The sequence below is a fragment of the Frieseomelitta varia genome, unplaced genomic scaffold (genome assembly GCF_011392965.1).
Source record: "Frieseomelitta varia isolate USP_RPSP 00005682 unplaced genomic scaffold, Fvar_1.2 scaffold_354, whole genome shotgun sequence".
NCBI lineage: Eukaryota > Metazoa > Arthropoda > Insecta > Hymenoptera > Apidae > Frieseomelitta > Frieseomelitta varia.
This window is the reverse complement of record NW_025110095.1, coordinates 67,379-83,246: the sequence shown is the minus strand read 5'-3', so window position 1 is coordinate 83,246 and position 15,868 is coordinate 67,379. Positions and strand designations below refer to the sequence as shown.

The 15,868-nt window shown below is 38.6% G+C and overlaps 1 protein-coding gene across 3 annotated transcripts in view; it reads right to left on the bottom strand.

Moving 5' to 3' along the window:
• The window catches only part of LOC122530804 (rho GTPase-activating protein 20-like), an 86,113-nt gene that overhangs the window by 38,319 nt on the left and 31,926 nt on the right, over positions 1-15,868 (bottom strand). The window contains exon 1 of one of the 3 annotated variants that reach the window (XM_043658112.1): positions 5,491-5,656. The exons of 1 other annotated variant lie outside the window; for it this stretch is intronic. In XM_043658112.1, the coding sequence (XP_043514047.1) occupies positions 5,491-5,517 (27 nt within the window). In that variant the 5' untranslated portion in view covers positions 5,518-5,656. Of the gene's footprint in view, positions 1-4,331; positions 4,385-5,490; positions 5,657-15,868 lie in introns of those variants that run through there. One more of the 3 variants, XM_043658113.1, reaches the window with a different exon arrangement.

Below are 15,868 nucleotides of genomic sequence, written 5' to 3'. Positions count from 1 at the left end.
AAATATACTTTAATAAGTTACTTAAAATATACTTTAATAAGTTACTCACTTATTGAAGTATAATAAATATACTTTAATAAGTTACTCACGTATTAAAATATAATAAATATACTTTAATAAGTTACTTAAAATATACTTTAATAAGTTACTCACTTATTGAAGTATAATAAATATACTTTAATAAGTTACTCACGTATTAAAATATAATAAATATACTTTAATAAGTTACTCACTTATTAAAGTATGATAAATATACTTTAATAAGTTACTTAAAATATACTTTAATAGGTTACTTACTTATATTTATTATACTTTAATAAGTTACAAGGACAACAAACTAGTTTGTCATCAAACGATCGATTATTTCCGATTGTCACTCATTATTTCAAATAAAATTTGCCGAATCCTACCGCTGTAATATATCTATGATTTCCTAAGTTAACCGCCGAGTAATGGCGACGTCGCGGCCAACTCGGGTTTCAATTTAAATCAATGCCGTCTCGAAAAATCAATCATCGTCCGCTCCGTTGCTGACCGATATATCGCGGCGAAATTTATGAACCGCGTTCCCATTAATCAATACTATCGGGTCGCGTTCGTAAAAATCGCAGATTCATTTCTGCTGAAAGGGGGTTCGCGCGCATAATTGCATGAGGGGGGCAAAGGAAGAAAAGAAAGAAAGAAAGAAAGAAAGAAAGAGAGAGTGTGCGTGAGAGAGAGAGAGAGAGAGAGAGAGAGAGAGAGAGAGAAAAGACTGGGCACAATTTCGATTTTCATACCACTGAGATGAGGAAGGGGACGAAGAACACGACGTCCACCGGTGCGCGGTGGTCGAACTCGCGAGATACCGGGACGATCATCTCCGCACGTCCGACGATTCCTGATTTATGAGCCGAGCAACGTGCACACTTTTCAAAACTTTATCTCCACGCGAAGCGTTGGGGTGGTGCAACGCTAGTTTCTCGCGTGTCCGTGCAATTGCCCGGCACTGGCAATTATCGCGATGTCTGTGAGGAACATCGATCGGTCGTACATGTCGCTTTGGAATCTTTCGACGTCTCCCTTGCGTCCCTTCCAACGGAGAGAATCTTTCTTCCATCTTTCCTCCAATTGTTTGCAAGGTTCGTAGGAATATTAAATGACAGTACGGGCTGATGAAGGGCAAAAATTTTTGGGCGGAAATTTCACTTGGACTTTTAGGCATTTCTATGCGTTTAAAACGTCAGAGGGTTGGTCAATTTAAATAGAAATACACTATTCTGGACATTTCGTGTCTTTTTTTCATGTTATATGCATCATGCTGTATGCATTTTCAAACTTTCCAAGAATCTGCAGTCTAGTTGTTAGACTGATGTATGTGAGATTTAAAAGATACCAAATAATTGTATATAATATCCAAGTTCAGCGCTTAATATTTGGTACGTGTAAAATTTTCTAGTTCTATTTTTTTTTTTTTTTTTTTTTTTAGTTTTTTTCAAAGGCATGGATTTGAAAAATCCACTAATCAATGGACCAAATGATTAGTGGAATATGTTAGGCATAAAATTTCCGACGGAGTTATTAAAATTAAAAAAATCTTTATAATACAATTGAGTACACGAGCTTTTGCTTGTACAATTTAATAAAATCATTTAAACCTCCAAAGATACACTGTTTTACTAATTATAAATTGATCATTTTGATAGTTCTACTATTAAACTTAGCGATTCTTGTAACACCTTATGAATTCAATTTAAAAGTTCAGTGCAAAAATCTAAAGTTAACCTCTATAATCAATAATTCTGTATCAAAGACTGAGTGATTATTTCATCACAAAGCAATTAACGTAAAAAACTGAAACAGCTTTATTATAAAACAGCTGAAACACAAAATTGGTAACAATTAGTAAACAGTCGTTAAACTACTAGTTTCACTAGTGAAATCTTTTTAGCGTACGTTAATGTAATTTCCAGCATCGCGTCGCGGGCTGCAGATCTTCAAATTAAATTCGCAAAGATAGTAAAGCAGGCGCTAACGCTTTGAGCGTGAAACAAATTCAACAATACCCAGACGCTAATTAACAAGCCTGTACGCACTTTCTCCGGGCGGACGCGAAAATTTCTCCGCTCGATGAGGCCACCGCTCGAACGCGAAATTCACATAGCCTAGACTCGCATCGCGGACTAATTGCGCGTATAAATACCTGGCCCGTTAACGCTCGATTCCAGGCGTATGTTGTCCGCGAATTGTCTCGGTAACGAGCCACGACCGAACGTATGAGCATCTGCTTTTAGCTTAATGCTCCATTAAGGGAGCACGGCGGAGGCAGGCGGCGAAAGCCAGGATTTGCAAATAGGCCGTAAGCGGTAAACTGGCCGCTTTATCGCTTTATCTTGCAATCTAGCTCGTGGAAAAACCAGTCGTTCCGTGTTTAATTTCTTTATATTCCCTTTCTCTCTCTCTTTTTCTCTTTAAATAGCTACTTTGAATGTTACGACACAGAGACACGTTTCTCTTTTTTTTTTCTAACGTCATGTGTCTAAACAGAGGAATGTGATATTCTTGAATTACTAGATCTTGCTAATGTAAGTATTAACCCTTCGAGTAATCGGCAGCAAAGTGACACTACTAACTCACACCGATACTTCACTAATAGCGGTTCAAGCTCGAGACATCCGCCAATACTGTACGATTGTTCGAGCTCTAGATGTTACTATAGTATAATGTAATAGATTTCGAGCTCTAGACGTTACAGTAATACAATGTAATAGATTTTCGTTGTATGTATACAAAAAAATAACAGACTGGTAAAAAAATTATATGTATTGCGAAGTGTTGCATTCATTACATATAATTTTTTTGGATTTCTGTTGAGTGGGCATTACAAACACATTTCTTTCGCATGAATCGCACACAGGCGAGTATCTGCTATTACTTCCTATACAGAAACAGCACCTAGCACGCTTATTGTAATAAAAGAATGATTGTATTTCACTAACTATACAAATACTGCGTGTACGATACGAGTCTGGGAGATGTGTACTGCTTCTCTCTTCATGAAAGACTGACTGACTGTTGCTACGTGACTTTTTGCAGCCAGCCAAGGACCCTTTTTCCTAGACTTGGCTTTATTTCCACCCTTACCGAGAATACCAGGATATCTGGAAATTCTCGGCAAGGTCGAGCTGTGGTGGGGACGGTGCCATTTTTCGCCTCACACAAATATATAGCTTCTCACTGTGTGCGTAATCGTTTTCAAAAACGACACGGTACGACGAGTCACCAGTGACTCCGGCATGGTATTCGCAGGGTTAATTGAGAGGTTCGGAGGAAAGCTGGTGTACAAGTAACGAAAGTTTTTAATTTGACACGAACGTAGGTAAAGTATGATGAAAGTCGAATTAAAGAAAGTTTTTTTTCTGCCTCTGAATATCAAAAGATGCGCTGGTAAGTCGTGTATGTTTATTTGATACGAATGTAGATAAAGTATCACGAGGCTAGACATTACGTGTTTTTAGGTTTTACTAACAGGTTCAGAAAAAGAATAATATACAAGTAATGAAATCATTAACCTGTGAACGAAGATCAAATATTATAGAAGGGTATATATTCTAGTTGGGTAACAATATTTGAATGCTATTCATTATATGTACTGACACATTATTAGCTGTAGAAATTACTTCAGTGTCTTTACATTAAATTTTAAAACGATAATAATAATATACAAAATAATAATAATATGATGCAGTAATATATAACACAATACAAATATATAAACGACCTTAATTGTCAATATGAAAATCTTTCAATAATAATTTAGATGTGTCTTTCCCATCAATCGTGATCCAAAGAAAAACAACTTGAAAAAGAGCTAATAAATAAATAGATTTTAAAGCTAGATTAAAAAAAATATATACATATCTAGAAAAGGCACTGAATTAATTTCTAGACCTGATATTCTATTATCTCCAAGTGTAACTTCGTAGAAAGGAATGCAGTTAGTCGTGCCACTTTACGACCGAACCCCTCAATTAAACGTTAATTGAATAATTGAACTAACAAACCAAAAAACTCCAGAATCATTCACCTATTGTGTCCTCAGCTCTATCATCCTACGCTCCATTCTTTGGAGAATCCAACAGCAATCAAGAATCCTCTCTCTCTCTCTCTCTCTAGTCGTTCAAGTGATTAGAGGAAAGCCAGCCAGCTCGCATGACGTAGCAACGCGATGCACCATACACACACCGTGAATTTGCAACGACCCAACCGTTATTTCTCCCTGATTTCCTCTGCTATTTTCCGTTCGTTGCAACTTGCTCGCGTTGTTACATCTTTCGTGGCACGTTACTCACCGTTGGCTGCATCCGCGCACGTCAGAGGAAACTTTAACCAGTCACTTACCTACAACAGAGAAGAAGAAAAACAATGGTTAATTGATAGTTGAAGCAGAGAGACATTGCGTTACGATGCGAATTCCTTTGTGCTGCGTATTATTGCTGCTGCGCCCACGGTAAAAAATGGAAAGAAAATATTGCGGCTCGGTTCTTGTTGTTTCTGAAGCTTTACGGCGAGTTTGATATAATGTTTGTTCTTCTAGAAGAACGTTTACCGAGGAAGATAAACGAAGGAACAGAGTTCAACGAGCGTGGATAAATTTCTGAGTGAAAATCAATTGACTCGACGAGAATTCATTTCACTAACGGAGTAAATTTTTCAGTTTAAAAAAAAAATGTAGAAAGTTTAAGAAAGTTTGAAAAAACAAAGTTTCAGTTTAAGAAAAACACGGAATTTTTTATAGCAAACGTGCTGCGGAATGTGCTTCTCTATAAAGTTAGTCGATCGAGTCCAACACGGAAACATCCATGAAATTTAATTTTTACAGCACGCGCTGCTGAATTTAATTTACTCGATGAAAGTTAATCAATTGGATAAGAATTTTTTAATTACGAAACAGAATGTTATTTAAAAAAAAAAAAAAATACATAAAACATGAAATTTAATTTACACATACTACTCACTTTACTTCTCAATAAGAATTAATCGATTGAATAATCATTTTAATTGTGAATCAGAATATAATTGTTTAGAGAAATGGAACACGAAGGTCTATAAAATTTAATTTTCACACCGCTGTTGATTTTTCCAATAAAAATCAGTCAAGTGAAACACTCCTCATCCACGAAATAGATTTTTATTCCAAAAGGGAACAGCCGTCGAAGCACGGTCTGTAAAGTTTAATTTTCGCGCCACGTGCTACCGAGTCTGAAGAAAACTCAGTCGAGTGCAGAGGAATTCTTTATGGAACGTGGAACAACGTTCTACCTGCTCCATTACAAACCAAACAAAAATCACCGCATCATCATCATCATCATTATCATCATCATCATCATCATCGTGCAACGCAATTATTTCGAATTTCAATGAACAACGCTCGTATCGTATCTCACGTTCCTGCAGGATATAAAACACAGCGAACGGTGAAACGATAAGATCTGCATCTAAGGTAATCACCTTAACTGTTCCGAACGTGATGCACATCTTCGCTGGCGCCGCGTGGTCGTGCTCGCCGCGCACACCATGAAAAAAAGGACACACACTCGGCGACGAGAGGAGTGACAAAGTGTTACGAACAGCGTGGCGAGATAATTTCAAACGAACCAAGAAACGAAACAAACAAGAAAAAGAGAGAAAAAAAAAAAAAGAAAAACAGAAACGAGAGTGAGAAATAAATGTGAAACGCGCACTCGAAGATTTATCAGGCAGTTATCGCGACGCGAGTCGGAATCGCACTGAGTTTTAGACGCATCGGTTACGTGACATCTGGGTTCGAAGACTCGAGGCATTAAGAGGGTAGGGATGCTCGGTTGGTTTCCGATTGGACGGTTCGACAGGAAGGTCGTGACGGTTCCCTCGGCTCGGTTCTCAACTTTGAACCCCCCAAAAGACGCGGCTATTTTCGTCGGCCAAGGGTAGCCACCGCCTATGGCGAAGGACCGGCACGGGATTCGAAAATAGACACATCGTGAGAAACACGGCGGAGGGACACGTCCTCCGCGCCCTTCCGCTCATCATCGACGAATTTTTCCAACAACTCTTTCGGAAAATGTACGTGCACAAGTACCACGGAGTGTTTCGTAACCCTGTACGCGATGCTTCGAGACTTATTTCGGGGGTGTGAGAAAGGTTATTGGTGCCCAAGAACCACAAACACAGGTAGAATCTATTATAACAGAAGCGTTGGATGGGAATAGACATTGTGAGAAACACGGCCTTAACCCTTTGACTTATGACTTGGGAATGATTTCACGCGTTCGTCACAGTAAATCTTTCCAAGCCTCTCTCAGAGAATACGTTTACAAATATACAGAATGCTTCGTAATTAGTATACGATGTTTTAATGTTAGCATAAAGCGATTATTAACCCTGGGTTCGGCGATTCTTGTCCCATTTAGACGAACACATTTCGTGAGACGAATAGTTTATTAATTCTTTCCGCTATTAATGATTTTCTGCTCGTGAGTTCACGTTCAGATAAGCGGATCCAATTAGCAAGAAGTTATTTAACAGGATTGAAATTAAAATAGACTAAAACAGACTACTAGTCTTATCTAAACAATGACTACGTCGTTGATACAGCGTGTCATCAAAATATTCGTACCCCTCTAATTGCCTTCGAACAACGTTTCACAATATACAAAATTCCAAAATTCCTTTCAACGATGAATACCGAAATACCGAGCGTTAATTAGCATTCTCGCAAATGTACAAATTTGGGGAGACACTATCGTTCAAATCGTTCGAATTTGGCGAATTTTCAACAGGACAGTAACTCAAGTAAAATTTCTTTCGTAAAAGAACAAACATCGCTCAGATGTTGCAAAATGCCTCGAAAAGAAAATCTCCCCAGAACCGACAACAGCGACCTTCCCTCGGGTAACACGTATTAATAGTGATGATGATGTTAGCCGAGCATCAACCACTCTGACTCGAGGTGGCCTCCCACGCTCGAACCGTTTGATCGCGGGGAACAAATGTGAGAACACGCGAGACCGAGACTCTTTCCCGTGTCTTCTAATATTATACAAGCGTTTATTACACGGCCGTGCGCAGCGCGCGGAAATTGCTGGATCTCCGAGCGAATAATTACGAATTTACGCGCAGTGGTAAAATGGACGTCCGCCCCGATCGAACGCGAGACGCTCGAATCATTTTTCTCGTTCGCTCTCGCCGGCCGATATAACGGCATGCACGTTAATCCGCGAATCACCGTTAAATGCGTGCTTACGCTTGTACGATCGGCGTAATTAGCGGCGTGCCGATTCTTTGGGTCAATCACGTGCCGATGCATGCAAATGCGTTAATGGCCGCGCATCGTTAACATCCGTCTCGGTTCGAGGGAGCCTCGATACAAGTGCTTCGAGGATAGATACAGACATCTACCCTGGCAAAAAAAAATATTTGATATCGAGCCATTAAGAGCGAACGTATGTATTAACGTTGCGTGTCGAATTGCAATTTTTTCCTTTTTCTCTTCTTTTTTTTTTTTTTTAATCAATTTAGATACACTGTCGAATACTGAATACCTCTTCTTTTTAACGTTGAGAATTGGCTCGATACGATTTTTCGTCGTATCGGTTATTTCTTCCATTTAGATTCTATGGTTTTTGTGTAATTTAAAGAAAAAAGAAGTATCTGCAACAGCGCGATGAATTGTTGTTTGGTTTCTATTTGGTTTTAATTGAATGAATTCTTCTCGGAAATGTTTCTTTTGGGATAATAATAATACAAAGGAGATGAGTTCGAGCAAATAATCTATACGGTATCCTAAATATTTTATTTCTTTGCAGTTTCACAAAATTATAGGATAAAATTACCTTTCATAGTAGTAATATTAAAAAACCGAATTTCATAACATAAATCGATCGATAATAGTAAACGAAATGTTCAATGCGTTAACGCATTGATCTTGATGTTGGGTCAAAGAAATATCTATAATTTAATACTTAAGCTATCAGCAATATCTATATCTATAATTTAATACTTAAGTTATCATTATTCAAGCAATCAGAAATATCTATAATTTAATGCTTAAGTTATCATTATTCAAATGTGCAATTTACACCGAAGGAACTAAAAACGAAGGTTGTATTAAAAAATATATACACTGGAAAACAAAAAACATGAAGAACATCGTTAGAAAAGTACCTGAAATTTCCACGAAAAATATTCATCTAGTTTGCAATTTTCAAAAATTGAATTTTACGTAAAAATCTGTACCCCCCTTTATTGCGTGGAAAGGAAGAGAGAAAAATGAGAATCCTTGGGAGGGTAAATTCTAAGCAAGCCATTGCTATCTTGTCACAAAAAAAAAAAAGCGACCACCAAGGTGCATGCAGGAAAACCGACACGACGATTTTCCCGTAGTTTTGGCCGCACGTGCTGGGTATTTGTTCAGTTGTCAGTCCTCTGCCGCCATTGCCGTGCACCTTTCGGGCACGAATTAATTAACCCAGCCGTCTAAAGCCCCTCATTATCCCATTGCTCACGTAGCCTGCAACGATTCATCGTTCCGTTTAAACATCGCTCGTGCCGAAGTGAAAATTCACGACTCTAAAATGGAAACTGGAGGATTCAATTGCATTTTTCTGTTACACGTGGCGACCATGTGCTAAATTCTAAACTAATCAGAGGATGCCCTTGGCTAGCTTCTCTTAACGAGTTCTTCTTAACTTTATCCGAGCTGTTCGGACGCTCACAAACTGATTGACACCGCAAACCGAGAAGCAGAAAAGATTGATGGCGTTGCGAGCATTATTTATAGAATTTGTTTGAATTTATTTGAAAATCCTTCGATACAAAGATTTATGTACATATGTACATATAATGTACAGAAGAAGAACTGCAGAGGATACGAATAAAAGCGAATGAAATAAGAGTTAGTAGAAAATCAGTAAATTAGATTATTGAATTAGACACGAGGAACATTCAATTATCCTGACAACAAACAATCAAATTGGGATAGTTTAATAGTCCAAGCATTTGATTCTTGAAAGATATAGATATACATATATAGAATACATAGAACAGAAGCAGGAAAAAAATTAAATCTTGATTTGTTGATTAATAACGAGAGAAAAAGAAGCACTAGGCGCATTTGTAAGAAAATTATAATGCACAAGTGTACAAAATATAGAAAGAATATTTTTTGAATATTTCCCATATTTTAAGTTACGTAGAAACATCACTGGAAGACGTTTATGCATCGAAATTCAAATTTGCAAAAATATTTAAAAGTACTGCTCTGATATCTGCAGGAACATACGAAAATTCGATTTCTTTGTTTAATAATCATCAAGAATTGTTAAGTGTACTTACTCGCGTGCTTCGCTTCTGTAGTAAATGAAAGAATATTTAACACTCGCCGACCCGAATTAATTAATTATTAATTATTAATTCCATCGCTTTTGACGGGTCACGCAGTCATTTTCGAACGAAAAGAACCTTCTTTCTTCATTGAGAGCCTCACTTGTCCGTCTGTTTAACTTTATTTATGTTTTTCTCTGTTGAGTTCTTCCGGCGTGACGCGACACACCGACGCGGAACGTGATATATAGATATACTTCGCCTTCGAATGGAATAAAATCCACGTCCCTAAGGACCCCTGAGCGAACCTCTTGACGGACCTCGTGGGCCGCGCGCGACATTTACGACGATTTTTATAGTTTCCTCCTGCGACACCATCGCAACAGCACGATAAAAAAGAAAAGGCACTCGAAAAATCTGTCTGCTCGTTGCTTAAAAGCTTCTCTCTCCCTTCCGCCACCGTACCGGAGAGACTCGTAAAGTGAAATACGCGAACCCTCCTGCGACTCTGTTTCGCAAGCTCTTCTTCGTTTTTTCACCTTCATTTCGCTTTTTAAACCAGCGCGTATATTTCGGGGGGGAAAAAGAAGAAAGAGAAAGAAAGGAAAGAAATTTCGCGAAGGGAGATTCTTATCGTTTGTCTTGTGAAAAGAAAGAAAAAGAAAGAAAAAGAAGAAGAGATGTTTGCGATTTCAGAGTGCCGTGTATCATTTTCATTTAGCGATACTGAGTGTCTTCGTTTGTTTCTTTTTAGTTCGTTAAGGATCAATCGTCCATTTATATTATCAAATTCTGTTCCTTGGTACGCAATGAAGCTCCAAGCACTTAATATTTTTCTAGATTATTATCTTGAGCTACGAAATTTTACGAAATTTCACTCTCTCTGTAAGTTGCTGATTCATTTTCTATATTACTTTTGTACACATGCACTTTACTGCGATCCTCGTGCCCTCCATTATTTTTATCTACAGTATATAACGTGTTCTTAGCTAAGATTATTGAAACTCAACAAACGATTTTCTGATAAGTATGTTTATCATGCCCTGACAGACGTGTGATTGAAAGTACGATAAAACTTTTGAAATATTATCGTATAATACAAAGAAAATGGATTCCTTGTGTTTTAAATTCCTTCTGACTCTATTATAGTGCAAATTATTGCATGGACCCATTTTAATGGATCCAAAAGACTGGAGACTTTAGAACAATTCATTGGCTAGCTAAATAAATATTAGACAGCCTTTTCTTTCAAAATTCAGTGACGTATTTGAACTTTTAAATCTATCATTCCTTCATGTTTCACAATTAATTCAGTTGTGACCTTGCTCTCTGCCATGAACAGTGTACACACTGACTCTTACTGTGATTTTCGTCCATATCACACTTTTACATTTTCCGTGATAATCGGCAACTACTTAATCACTAATAATCATTTTATATTTCACCCCCGTTATTAAATTTCGAAACATCCAAAAATACCAACATCAGCATTAAGCATTATATCTACCTTCTCCCAATTGTCTCACCTGAATCCCGACAGATCTCTAGAAGACATAGATATCAATACATCCTTTACGTCGCAATAAATAAAATTAGGTACCTGCTTTTACTCTGGATTGGACAGTCCAATCAGATGCATCGACGTGCAAGAGGGAAGAAAATTAAAAAAACGTGATCTCGAAAGGAATAACGGTTCATCGACTACTCGGTATGGAAAGCACTAGCGGCTAATCTGCTTACGATAAAGCTTTCCGTCAGCGGTCCGTTCCGATAGGCAGGGGCAACGTTATCCAAGCCGACGCGCACGACAACTTTTCCACAAAGGGAAGAAAAACGAAACGAAACGAAACCGGGTGCCTACGTGAGTCTCGTCACGATGGCCGGCCGCTGGCTCTTTGACGTTCGATAAGTATCTCTCGGTTCGAGAAAAGAAGCAGCACAGTTGGATCACGAAACACGAGACGAAAGAGTCGCAAAGGAGTCGGACTCTTGCTGGAGTTAAGCTCGATCGTTCGATCGGGTCCCCACGTGTGCGGTGGCGAGTGTCGACACCTCTAATCCTCGTAGATTAACCCTCGAAACGGTTGGACGCGAATCAACCACGCGAGCAATATCGTGGAGGGGGGCCATCGTGATCGCTTACGAAGGGGTCGTCGTTCGAATTAAAGTCCCCCCTTTTTTTTATTCTCGACACACGTGACCGGGCAACGTTTATGGACGGTCGAAATAAAAGAATTCGAGAGGTAACCCGTTCCGGATTTATTTACAAGGGGATGAGAAGAGGGAAAGACTTCGTACGATCGAGCGGATTTCAATCGTTTACAAATCAAAATTACGTATAGTTGAAACTGTTGAAAGTATCGGCGGGTGAAATCGAGTGTCAAAACGGACAACTGACTGCCAAGCAGTGGTTTCTGCGAGGCATCTCCGTTTGAGTGAAATCTTCTTCGCGCTGTTTCATTTCTCGTCACGTACACAGTCACACGTATTTCTTTCCCTCTTTTTCTCCTTTTCTGTCAGAGAAATCATCGTCGTTTCTCCTTGCAAAGTTGCATCGCAGCTTCGACCGATAGAAAGTTGAGAAGAGGGCAAGATGTTGACGGTGACTCGATTTAGATCCTCTTCGGTGGATCGAGCATTGGAAAGAGGTCGAGAGGTAAATGTCCTGGACCTGTCGGTGAACTTGGATATCTCACGTTTCGAAGATTCGGCGTTCCCGGTAACAAGCCACGCGTTAAAATCGTTGGAACACGCATTGACCGAGTCGCCTGCGCTATAAAAAAAAAAAAAAAAGAGAGAAAAAGAGAAAGAAAGAAATTCCAATACGTCATCTCGTCATTTGTCCACCATTAATCCACCCATATACTCGTTCAAAAGCATTAGGATTTATGGTATCATTAAAGTGCGGTTGTAATCTGTCCACTCATTTGAAATCACAAATAATAAAAGAAGTTACGTTTGTCGTGATTAATCGTGCGTCGTGAAATTAGCTTTTTCTGTTTATAAAAAATGTCATTACTCGACAGATTCCAATATATTTTTTTCTTTTTTTCTCTGAACCCTTCTATTTAATCTATCTCTATTAAAATTTTATCAACAGATCAGCGGACTGGTATTGATGATTATTAATTTTTCTTCAAATTTCTACCGTGCATTGTAAACGAACACAAAATTTTTTATTAGATCGTTAATGGAGTTGAATCGTTTCCTTTTGATTTAACTGGAAACAGATTTTCACTTAAAGTATCACGAATTATTTATTTATTTTTGATGGTTATTTATCTTTATTTCTTTATCCGAACACGTAAATTTATCATTCGTTAGAATAATTTTGACAACTAATCTTTCATTGGAAATTAATATTTAATATTATATTTTTATTAAACTCATATTCAGTATGATAATATATATAATAAACTTACCATACTGAATATTAGAATCATCACTATATCCATTGTATTTTAATGTATAAAACTATATACATTGTATTTCATAGTACGATATAAAGAATGATTATCCTGTACTTGATCGACTGACATAAAATATCACATTTTATAGCGACTACAATCACCTGCACGTAATCAACAGGTGTTCCAACATTTACGAACACGAACCTAACTAATATATATTCCGTGCCTTCGAAAACGGCCCGAAATTACGGATCGGTGACGGTCTCGCGCTTGACAAACGCATTATCACGGTTCGACTTATCGTCGAGAAAATTTATGAGGCTGGCTCGCGATCGTCGGCAAACGTTCCACGGCCTCGCCAGCCGATTTATCACTTTCGAGGTCGTGATTGCCGGCCGATTGTTTCACCAGCCGTCTCCGGGTACCATTTTCATCTGCCCTCCGCCATTTAGGCTGGACGTTCGATCGCTGTACGCGGAATAATAGTTTCCACCTCGTGCGCCTGTTTCAATAACGACGCTTAATGGCTTAGTGTCAATAGCAACGATACGATGATAATCGTAGCCGGCAACAACGGGAATAACAACGTGTCTTCCTTTTTCACCGCCCGGGGAAGAGAGCGTTGCATAATGCCCGCGTGATAGATAAGCCGTGCGGTTCGTGGATTTATCATAGACGATCGTTGACAAACGCCGACGAGTCAGACGTTACTTGGACTTAATTATTTTTTAGCTCCTTCACTTGTGTCTACGCAACTGTGAATTAACACGTCTCGATCCAGGAACGAAAAGCCGTGACTCTCCTAGAAGAGAATCTTCCGAGGTCACAAACACACACACATTCTCTCTCTCTCTCTCCTAGCAGATCTCGAGATTTTTGATTGATCTCGAGATTCGTGGTTACGTACTGTTCTCGAAACAACGGGAAGTCGTAATTTCAGACGGTTAATGAGAAAATTCCTCTTCGCGAAGCGATCGATCTTGGTGGCCATGTTTATTGATCTTCCTTTAATGCTCTCCGATGATACGGAGGAGGGTTTGGTAGACGAGAGGAAACATTCCTCGAGGGATAACTTAATTAAGCGGGCAGACTCGTATCAATCGCTTTCCTCCAAGATTGCCCGCTATTATCGAGAGGAGGGGGGGAGAGGAGATTGTAGGATTACACGCGGACGAGACTTTTTTTCAGCCGGCCGGATCGTAAGCTGCCGGATCAACGGGCTACGGATAGGACATTTTTATGGGAGGGGAGGACGCAGGTATACGATCTCGACGAACGGATTTAGAGAGATGGTTATCCCACCTCGAACATTCAGCCTCGACTATATCCTCGAAAATATTTCAATTCGAACGTTTGAACTCGATGTTTCAGATTCAAGGTTCTAATATTGTAATTCACTGTTACAAACGTCAACGCTTTGAGTATTTCCGAGTCGTCGATTTTTTAGAAAAGTTCTACGATTATGAAATCGGAATGCTTTTAGGAATGCTTTATTCCTCGAAGAACTTCCTTAGATAATTTATGATGATTTTCATGATTCAATTTTTCAACTTCAAACAGTGAACTTTGATTGTTAATATTTATATTTAAATTCAGATTCGAAATTTAGAATCGTAATTCACAAATTCTCTCAGATTAACGCATTGAATATTTTATTCTCTCAAGTATTTAGACCAATTTTTGATTGCGCGTATTTTCATTTCCTGTATCGCTTTATATTTTATTTTTAATACATTTTACTTACGCTTGGAATTCTTCATTATTGATAGGCTGCTAGTTTTTTTTAGAGTATAATTAAAAGAATAGAACCTTGCTAGAAAATTGATCTAGCTCTTCACATTATTTGCATTCTATACTATTTTACATTTTAAAATTCCTTATAAAAATCCACAGTCTAATTATTAATATATAAACTAAGAACGATTGAATTTGATCTCAATTTTGGTACTTTAATATAATGGATTGTGGAATGTTCATACATTTCTACAAACATTCATGATACGTGAAATTATATAAACAAAGTGAGCTACGTTCGAAACAAATTTTTATTCCAGCTTCCTTATTCGCAAGAACGTCAATTTACAAAAGTATCTAGTAACAAACAGCATACGAAGGCTTAGAAGGCCAATCAGTGTAAATCACCTCTCATCAGAAATAGTTTATGGCCTACAAATACGCCTTTTGTTATTAAAACAGCCAGTCGACAAAACAGATTGCGATATTGCAATTAATGTTCCCGTCGACTAAAGATTTCGATACGAAAAAATCTGTTTATACCGCGCGAGTCACTTTCAACGGTGAATGACTTACACTGATTGGCTTCTCGATCCCCCATCTATTACAATTTATGAGATCTTCTTATAGCAGTGATGCCTTTAGAACAGTCTATCCTAAAACCTCAACGTTAATCCATATACGAAGTCGGAATGCGCGTAAGAAACGACCGAGCGCTTTATCTTCGTGAGTGCTTTATCTCGAGGAATCTCCCGCGATATTCTCCTCCATTATGACAGCATATAGATAACCCGAAGAAAATCGTTGCGAGGAGCATGCCTGCGGCAGATTGCGCGCAAGAATCTAAAGCAATCTACTCTAGTCTCGTCGATTATGGCCGTTTCGGATGTGCGTCACTGCGAGGTTTTACGATCGCGCGAGTCCTCGAAAGGTCGGCGCGTTTGATTTTTTCGAAAAAGGGAAACTCACTCCTCTCGGAATCCCCTGGTCTTCTGGTTCAAAATCCTGACGCAGCGAGCGAGCGTGATAAAGCTTCGACGAACGTGGCTGATCGTGAGACACGTTACACGTTATGCGTATTACTCGCGCGTCGACGAGAGGAGAACGAGTCGGAATATTATCTCCACAAATATTGTCTCGGTTATAGGATCTCCGTGTTTCCGTGTTCGTGCGAGTGTTTGCTCGAATCATATCGATGCGTACGTGGTTCCCTTTGGTGTTTTTTGTGTTTCTTGGAGTTTCTGTCGCGCAACAGACCGTTGGTCAATAAGGCAGAAAATAGTTGGAGACGTTCCAAGGAGACAGTTTGTGTTCGGTAAACTTCGATTTATTGCTTTTTTTCTTTTTTCTTTTCTTTTTTTTTTTTTTTTTTTTTTTTTTTT